The sequence below is a fragment of the Brassica oleracea genome, chromosome C1 (genome assembly GCF_000695525.1).
Source record: "Brassica oleracea var. oleracea cultivar TO1000 chromosome C1, BOL, whole genome shotgun sequence".
Taxonomy (NCBI): Eukaryota; Viridiplantae; Streptophyta; class Magnoliopsida; order Brassicales; family Brassicaceae; genus Brassica; species Brassica oleracea.
Genome location: NC_027748.1, coordinates 4649612 through 4659707, shown reverse-complemented (window position 1 = coordinate 4659707; position 10096 = coordinate 4649612). Strand labels below are relative to the sequence as shown.

Genomic DNA, 10096 nt, shown 5'->3' with positions numbered 1-10096 from the left:
TGTACCCGATTTGCTGTGCTTCCCTTTTCTACGATAAATCTAGGATTTTTCCAAAAGATATTCGGAAGAAGTACAGCGGCGAGTTATGTACCCGATTTTCTGCGCTTCCTTTTTTCCGCGACTAACCTAGGGTTTTTCCGCAAGATAGTCGGAAGAAGTACAGCGGCGAGTTATGTCCCCGATTTGTTGTGCTTCCTTTTTTCCGCGACTAACCTAGGGTTTTTCGGCAAGATAGTCGGAAGAAGTACAACGGTGAGTTATGTACCCGATTTATGTGCTCCTTTTTTCCGCGACCAACCTATAGATTTTCGGCAAGATAGTCGGAAGAAGTACAGCGGTGAGCTGTGTACCCGATTTGCTGTGCTTCCTTTTTCTGAGATTAACCGAGGGTTTTTATGCGGTTTTGGGGAGATGAAGTTTTACTTTTCCAAAAAGTTTTCGGGAAACGTGTTTTGGTAAAACCCTTACACGTTGAGATTTCTTTAGTTCAGTAATTATCCAAACTTACGGGGTTTGATAAGATTTATCGTTTCCCTTTATGTTTAGAAAGAGAAATCGCGAGCTCGTTTCATTGTACTTCCTGTGGCGAAAAGTCGCGGCAAGGTTTTCGATTTTCTCAAGAACTGTGGCGTTTGCGTAAGCGTTGGCCATAGGCGCAGTGTCGGCTGGAGTTGTCTTACCAGCGTTGTTGCGAACTACGATTTTGTCTTTCGTATTTCCAGACATTGTTTCGATCAAGCGTTTTGCGGCTATGAGTTAGAGTAATCCGCAGCCCCCCTCCTTCTAGCGCCAAACTGTGGGAACCGAAATTCACACCATCAATTTCCGTAATCGGAGGAAAGTGAGGAAACTCTAACTTTCCTTGAGGTCCCGGATTCTTTGCGAGAGCCAACGACAACTGACCAAATAAATGCGGAAAATATGAAAAGATTACAAAACAAATTTATAGAAAAGGAAGATCTTATTTCGAATCCGCGTAAAAGCGTTGCGATCATTACAAGAGATTATAAAAGCTTCGGCTGCAAGAGCTGTCAGCGAATTACCTAGCTCTAGCAACCTAAAACCTTAAATCTAGTTGAGTCGCAGCCCGATCAGAAGACGGAAAATATATGAAAATGGTTTTGATTGATTTCGGACTGAACCTTATGAAAGGCTGCATACGTCCCCCTTTCGAGGATCAAGCCGAACGTAGTTCAAGAGTGAACCAAGAGATCGAACTGCTTGTGCGCGTTCGTCTGGTAATCGCGTACCAGTCATAGAAACAGAGCATGTCGAGAATAATGCCTCAAAGTTTCTAAGTGCCGAGAGTTCTCCTTTTGTGCCTCTCACCTAGGACTCCTTATATACTCCTCCAATGTCGGTTTTAGCTTTTCCCTTCTTTCCCTTAAGCCGTCTTAAGTGAAAAATGGAGATATTCCAATTTTTTCGATCTTCATGTTTATCCGCGGAAACTTAACATTTTTTCTGCGGAAACTTATCTTTATATTTGTTTTTATAATAAAAACATAAACCACCATAGTATCTATGAGCTGATTCTTAAAGAATCGTAAGTGGGCTTGTAGTCGCGTTTTAGACCTCGTTGGGCCGTCTTTCGACATGAAACGTTTGTTATGACTTTCTTTTCGACAAAAAAAAGTTCTCGTGGTTTTTATCGTAAAGTTTCAACGGTAACTTTGATCGGAATGGTGTGAGCGATGATATGGATTCGGTACATGGGAGCTAGCATTGAGGAACATACGAGAATGCACGGATTTGGGTCGCACCCGTTGATTGATGTCCGAGACAGTTCGGTCGCTACATTGCAACCTGGTCCACGCTGGATATGTCGCTACGTAGCGACCGAACGAAAGGTTTGGTCGGTCCCTTCGTAGCGACCAACTCGTTCGCGGGTCTGTTGCTACGTAGCGACCGACCGAATGGCTTTGTTGGTTGCTACGTAGCGACCAGCTCGTTCGCGGACCGGTCGCTACGTGGCGACCTTGTCTGGATCTTTTTTTGGCGTTTCATGAACGTGTTCTCGGACTATTGGTGTTTAGTTTCGACGAATCAGCCGAGATTAGTGCAAGATTTTACCGCAAAGTTCTTCGTAAAGATCTCTTTACGAAGATTTGTTTTCGTAAAAACGTTCATGCTGATTTTTACGGGGACTTTCAAACATTGATTCCGTCGTGACCGATTTTGATCCCAACAATTTGTATCTTCTTCTATATATATATTTTCAGATTATTATTTCATTATTAAAATCGTAACTATATATATAAAGATTAGTAAAGTATTGTTTTATTGTCATATTCAAAGATATTGTAACATTTCACAAATTCATAAAGTTTTTTAAAAATTAAACTTTTCGCTTCATAGATTTATATTATCGAGTAAATAATTAAACATTTAGTTTTTGTTTGATTTTTAAAATAAGCTATATAGTTTAAAATTTGGTTCCATTGGTTCAATGTAGTAAAGATTAATCATTGTTAGATAATATGATTTTTTTTATTTGAAAAAAAATCTTTCTAATTTTAAAAGTTACGACCGACAAATATTTAAATATTTAGCATATAGAAGTATAATATTACATCATTAAATTATATCTATTTAATTTATACTATCTATAAATCCAATGAATCATCTATCGTTTGAATCCAATTATTGATAAACGAATAAAAATTTCTGGTAGGCCCAAAATTTAAATGATAAGATTAGATATTAAATGTAACATGACTTTCTATGAATAGGTCCATTAGGTCCCTATTTAATTTATACTATCTATAAATCCAATGAATCATCTATCGTTTGAATCCAATTATTGATAAACGAATAAAAATTTCTGGTAGGCCCAAAATTTAAATGATAAGATTAGATATTAAATGTAACATGACTTTCTATGAATAGGTCCATTAGGTCCATTTTAAAAAAAAAAATCACATATGAATCAAGGTTGTGACTTCTGTTTTAATATATAAGATGCTTAAAAGTTTAGATATAGGTAAGTCGGTTGTATCTATAAAGTTGTTGCTGTAGTTTTTTTTGCATAGAATTTTGTTGTGGTTAATATGTTTTATAAATTACTAAAGTTTGTTGTTATTTAAAATGTGATATGTAAATAATATTTATGTTATTTAAAATATTTCAATAATTAAAAAAAACCCAAAATTAAATTAAAATATTTATCTAATTTATTTTATATTATAGATAATTTTTTTCATTTTAAAGATTCTACGGCCTATAAAAAAAATGTATGTCTTTTTTTAAAAAAATACATAAAAAAAGTTTGCTTTATTTTTTAGCTGCAACTTTAAAAATAACAATAAAACATGACTAATAAAAATTCAACTGTATGTAAGCTTTTTAACTTTAAAAATAAAATTACAACATAACTGGCAAAATTAAGTGATTTTTAAAAATAAATAAAACTAAAATAGGGCGATAAAACTCAACCAATTATCAAAATGGTATACATGTTCATGGAGATTTATTGGCACTAAAATTAAGAATAGCGGAATATGGAGCATACTGAAAAAGAAGTTTGCAGGTTAGACTTTTACAAAATAAACGACTGCCTAGTTTTTTAACTCATTTTGTGTCTGACTCCTACTTTTTGCCACTCAAGAATAAAAAGCTTATAGGTATTTTTTATTTTACTTGTGTAATCATTTTTTTCTCATTGTTCTTTATCAAAATTTCTTACAATCACAAAAGTGGTTGCTATTTTAGGGTAACAAATTAGAAAGAACCCGTGTAAAATCGTGAGAAAGAATGGAAAATCTCAACATGTGAAAGAAATATATGGCTCAAGCAGTCTCAACCTATGTGATGTCAAGTTACTTCCTTCTAAAAGACATCAGTGATAAACTTAAGAGTACTATTTCAAACTTTCGGTGGAATCCAAAACAAAATAGCAGAAGTTTACATTGGATAGCATGAGACAAGATATGTATCCCCAAGAACTCATGAAGACTAGGTTTTTGAGACCTCCTTGATTTCAATATAGCGCTTCTTACAAAATAATTGTGAAGATTAATTCATTACCCGAGCTGTTTATTGGCACGTGTTCTAAAAGGAAGATACTACAATCACACCTCTCCTTTAGAAGATCGTCGAGCATACTCACCATCATATGGATGGCGTAGTATCATGGCAGCAAGACCCTTACTCATTTCGGGACTACGGAGCACTATTGGTACGGGTCAAGACACGAGAGTCTGGAGTGAGGCATGGGTTCCAGATTCAGTGGCTAGACCACCAAGACCTGCTAGCCATATTGTGTACAGACTACCTCAACTCCTTGTTCAGTCCTTTATTAGAACTGATACCAAGGAGTAGGACATACAGCTTTTACGAGATTTTTTCCACCTAGACGATATCCCGTTGATATTGAGGCTAAAACTATCACACTCTCTTACCCCAGATGGATATGTTTGAATTACACAACATCAGGAGTGTACTCAATTAAAAATGTTCAGTTAAAAACGGCTATGACCTCCTCCAAGAAACTAAGCAGGGTCTTCTCAGGAAGGGGCCATGGAACCAAGTTTTACGAGTCTCCAAAGCCATGTATGGAAGCTAAAGACCCCGACCAAGATGAAACATTTCTTGTGGCAAGCAATATAAGGCTGTGTGGCGACGACACAGAGAAGCTTGCATATAGACGCCTGGGCACCGATAGGAATTGTCCTAGATGTGTTGACTCAGTGGACTCGATTAATTATCTTCTTTTTGAATGCCCCCCAACCCTTCAGATTTGGGCTTTATCGGAATATTTGTCCCTTCCGGGTTACTTCCTGAGTACATCTATATACCAAAACATGAACTTTTTGTTTTGGAAGAGAAAAGAAGTGGCTCCACTGAGACTACAATTCGATACCTTCCCTTGGATCTGCTGGTACATTTGGAAGGCGAGAAACGACAAACTCTTTAATGGAAAAGTTGTATCCCTGATGGACACCCTCCAACATGCATCCCTTGAGGCATAATGTTGGAGGAAAGCTAATGAAAAGGAGGAAGTAAAGGAGGATCATGATGACCCTCTGCTATAGAAGAGGAGATAGTGTCCCCTTGGATACCCCGAATCCGTATATGTCGAATTGATGCATCATGGATCAATAATGACATCGTTAGTGGCTTAGGGTGGAGTCTTAAGGATCAGTTAGGCTCTGAACATTCCGGATTACGGGCGTGCAACAGGAGCCTCTCAGCCTTGTATGCTGAGATAGAATGTTTACTTTGGACAGTCTCATATATGAGAAAATGAGGATATCTTCGATACGGTTCGAAACGGATTGCTCGGACCTAGTGGATATGACTACGAACCCGATGGAGTGGCCTACTTATGCGACAGAGATCGAGATGCTTCAAAGACTTCAGGAGGACTTTGAGGATGTGAGTTTGGCTCATATTTTTCGAAGTAAGAATGGTCGACCAGACGCGCTAGCGAAAGAAGTAAGACGTAGAGGATATATCTTTTTCATATATATCAGACCCGGACAGACGGAAATGCTCTTTGGAGAATCAGCTCATCTACTATCATTTAATCTAGCCTAAATGGATAGTCGACAAAAAATAAAATAAAAAATAAATAAATGGCATCGATTTAGAAAAGATCGATATTGTGTAGCCAATAGAACTGGTTGGGCTTTGAGGCCCACAGTGAACCCAAACAATTGGAGAAGTATACAAATTGAAAAAGCTGGCCCTATTTATTAACCGCATGATAGCAAGCTTTACACTTCGACGAGAAGAGTAGATAAGTGAGAATGATTATCATTTTTTCTTGACCTACTTGTATAAGAATAAGTTGATGTAACCACAAGTCAACGAAATAAATGATTCAGCCTAATACTATTTATAACTGGATTTAAAATCCACTAAAATAATCATCCTGACAAGAAAAACAAAACAATTCGATACCAAAAGTATTTTTCTTGCATGGAAATGTTCCAATAATGATAAATAAAGTTTTTTTTGACTTTTAATAAAACCGATTAAACCCCAAATATCTAATGCCATAACTTCATGCAGAAACCAGACTGAACAACCGCTGCCGCACCACCACCACCAATCGTAGAACGCTTACTCGAAACGCGGTCGCTGAAACTATGAACAAGCTGCTCAGCTAAAGCCACGGGATCATCAGCAAACGTATCTATAAATATCTTCACAACTCTAATCTCTTGTGGCGTCGCTCTCAAGCCATACCAAGTCAGAAACTTCTGTCTGAACTCTTTCTCAATGTGTCCCGAACATTCAAGCTGTCTTATGATCTTCACACAATGCTCAAGTCCACTCTCTGAACCTCCGTTTGCTGAATGATGATCACCGTTTTCTTTAACAGACTTTCCTTTTCTAGCTTGACGGTTCTTGGTTTGGTCTGACCTGAAGGGAGTAATAGGCAAAAGATTTGTCGTAGTAACCGGGTTTAGAGTCTCTCTGTTCTTGTCTGGAACCGTTTCTTCTTCAATGTTCTTCTCAGTCTGCACAATCTCTGTTGTCCTTTTAGCAGCATTCTCATCAGTAGGAGAATCTTTTATCTCGTTATGAGGAACAATGTAAGCGTTGTTGGACTCAGCTTCAACGGAAGGATTAGAAGACAACGTGCTGCAGTTCGTGAGAGGACTCTCGCTTCTTTCTTCTTCATTACGCGTCAAGACACTGATCTCATCGACTCCAAGCTCTCGTGTTCCGCTATAGGACACGACTTTGAAGCAGTACTCAGAAGCTGGAGCTAATCCAGAGACAACAAATCTCGCGTTTGGTGTAAACAATGTGCAAGTTGACTTCTCCTGGTACTCTTTCTCAGTGACCATGCGATGCCAAATACTGTAATGAACGATGTTTGATGGTGAGGTGACTTCGTTGGAGGCTAGTATCACTGTGAGTGAAGTGGCGTTAACATCCTCGAATCTGATCTTGGTTGATACTGTGGTTGCTGTATCTGCAGACACCTCATTGCACAATCCATAAGAACAATCTAGCAAACAAAAACAAAGAATCATCTTTATTAATCATACTTTAAATGGTTTTCACCGATAAAAACTCTCAACTATTTTTGAATCAGAAAAAAACCCCTAAACTATTTTTTTATCGTTCTTAACCCTCAACTTAACATATGTTAGCCTCCGTCTATATTTCAGTTAAGATATTATACTTGAGGAATTTTATCACTAAAACTTTGTAAAACAATTTATAAAAATTTATAAAACCGAATAAAGGTTTATAAAATCACTAAAATGGATAAAAAAATTATAAAATTATTTGCTTAATAAAAAAAAAGCTGACCGTGTTGCATCTTGGAGCTGCTTGGTGAAGGCAATGCAGCAACTTCATGAGGTGTTTCAAGAGATTCAAGAGCAGAAGAGCAAAGCTTCTGCACATCAGGTCCTGATTGTAGTCTGTTCACAATCCCTCTACCCATTTTCAAAGGAAGACCAGTGAGAGGACCAACATCAGCTTCAAGACTCTTCACAGCTTCATCAACAACCTCACACAGGTTCCGGTACTTACTCGAGCCCTTTGTAAGCTTCTGGACTAGTAAAAGACGGTAGCATAGTACATCCACCCTTCTGGTTTCTCTAGCAATAGTCAGTTGCTTCTTCCAACACTCAAGCAAGCTGTTTGGTTTACCGCAAGAGACGCAGTAGAAGCAGCAGCAACCACCCTCGCTTTCCTTAAGACCAGATTTTTCACTCTTGAAAGCACATTCAAGATGACAAGAGAATCCGCAAGAGTCACCTTCAAAGGGAGGGTCTGAGCTGCATGTTAACCAGAGACTAGGATCTTTGTTATCATCGTACTTACGACAAATGCAACAAGAACACCTTCTGCAAAAGGAATCTCCCTCTCTCAATATAGCCCTGCAAGCCAAGTTGTTGCAGTAGATAGCATTGTTGCAGCTCCCTGAGGAATTGTTGTTACTCGTTGGAGCCACATAACGACTAGGTTCATCGACTTTCCTTTGTCTCTTTGTGTTTCTCTGAACAGGCAAACAATCAGAATCTCTATTCTTCTTCTTCTTCTTGTTATTCTCATCATAGTCTCCGGAGTTTTTCTCGGATACAAGTTTCAAAAGAGCTTCGATGATCTTGACTTTGGTCAAGCCAGTGTACTTTCTCTCTTTGCCCATTTCAGCGCATAGGATCTGTAGAATCTCTTGGCGGCTCCATGCCTGCAACACTTCGGTAGCTAGTTGTGATTGCTTGGAGAGATCATAGACAAGCTGTCTCTTCTCATCAACACTCATTTGACTGCACTTTGATGAGTCACCTGCAGCTCCTGTATATATACATAGAGGAAAACAGTGTGAAATTTTAAACAATGGAGAAAATTGTCATAACCAGAAACCCAAAAACTATTCCAAGACTAGTACATAAATCTCCCTCAGAAGCTTGTTGTGTCTGATCTTACACAAAATGATGATGCTTAACTTTGTTTCTCAAATTAAGAAAATTATATATGCACTCAACGTAAATGCAACTGCAAAGTAACTTTGAAATTTTGAGAAGTAACATATTCATTCATTTAACACAAAGGTTGAACTACCATCACAGGATCGAGAACAATGTTGAGGTTGGAACAAGGAGTCAAAGAGGGAATCAAAACAACATGCCAAAAGCAGAGATCATGTTTTTTACAACGAAGTTGAAAAAATGGAACAAGAATCAAAGCATGGGTTCTGTTAGGTAAGAATTAGAACCAACATTCATCAATAAGTTAACAGTAGTAGTGACATCTCATGGAATCTTATTCCCATACAGAAAGAAAATCTTTTGACGCACGATTAAGTTATGTACAAAAGTCATATATATATCAACCAATATATAAAAAATAAACAAAGAATATGGAGTTGGAACCAACCAACAAGAAAAGTGAAAGACCCATTTATCAGAATCACCAATGAGAAACATAGATGAAAAAATTATATTAAGAAGCCAGTAAGCTAGATCAAATCAGTGAAAACTACAGTAAAGTCTCAACCTTTTTAATTAAAAAAAAACAATACAAATGAGCATCCAAAGCTTCATCATCAGCTGTGAACACTGTAGTACATAGAGAATAACAAAGATACACGAATATCGATACATCTTGAACAACCAAAGAAACCCAGAAGCTAAAAGTTGAAAGTACCATCGAGAGAAGAATCCATAGAGAGGAGACCGTTAGCAGAGAAGTGAGTCAAACCCACATTACCATATAAGAACCTGCCAAAAAAAACCTGCGATGTGAAGAAGACGACAAAAAAAAATATAAAGAAAAGAAAATAAAACTGGTGGGTACGAAATAAAACAGAGAGAAAGAAGATTAGACAGAGAGAGAGAGAGAGAGAGATCGGTGAAAAATAGGAGAAAAAGAGAAGACTTTACACAATAAGGGAGGGAAGCTACTGGTTCGTCGAGCAGAGAAGAAGAGATAACCGGACCGGTTTGTTACTCTCTCCCTCGAACTGAGAAGAGAGAGAAAGAGCTAGCAAAGGGAGGAGAGAGAGAAAGCCAAGAGAAGAGAAGATGTGAAGAAGAGAGAATAGATACAAACACAAAGCCTATAGAGCTGAGGAGATGCAGTTTTTGGTGGGCCCCATATAGAGTTATAATATTTTATTATATTTCTTAACCTTTTTTTTTTTTTATATATTTCACGTTATTTCGGTTTGGGGAATTGTTTTTGTACTTTTTAATTATTTTTACTATTGGTACGTAAAAAGTGTTGATCGGTAAGTGGACAATTCTCGTTTAGAAAGTATGATTCTAGATCTTTTAAAACGTTTATCAAACTATATATCCTATATAATTTAGTATGATATATTTATATTTACAATATGATAATAAGATAGCTGCAAACTTTCCTCGTCCATTTCTTTAACAAAAAAGAAGAAGAAGAAGATGATGAGATAGCCGTAAAAACTAGTATAACATCAAACATGAACCATAGATAGTAAATATCAAAGTGTTAAAGTATTAAAAGATAAGCTATGCGTTCAAAGTGTTAGTTAAAGTATTGAATTAGTAGGCTAACTACAAACTGTTGACCTTAAAAATATGCATATATCTGATAACAAAACGACATAGTTCTAACGCTTAGAAATATGATCGACACATGTCACCATTTA

At 37.1% G+C, this 10096-nt stretch overlaps 1 protein-coding gene across 2 annotated transcripts; it reads right to left on the bottom strand.

Moving 5' to 3' along the window:
* Nucleotides 1-5833: 5833 nt before the first annotated feature.
* On the bottom strand, nt 5834-9519 carry LOC106311166 (VIN3-like protein 2). Of its 2 annotated transcripts, none has more exons than XM_013748400.1 (4): nt 9354-9519; nt 9118-9191; nt 7273-8265; nt 5834-6928 (listed from the first exon to the last, which is right to left on the bottom strand). In XM_013748400.1, the coding sequence occupies exons 2-4, from the start codon at nt 9134-9136 to the stop codon at nt 5994-5996; spliced, it is 1947 nt and encodes a 648-aa protein (XP_013603854.1). In that variant the 5' UTR covers nt 9137-9191; nt 9354-9519; the 3' UTR covers nt 5834-5993. The 2 variants fall into 2 exon arrangements, with proteins under 2 accessions (XP_013603854.1, XP_013603847.1); XM_013748393.1 differs by having other exon boundaries at nt 5834-6964; nt 9354-9515.
* Between the last annotated feature and the right edge of the window lie 577 nt (nt 9520-10096).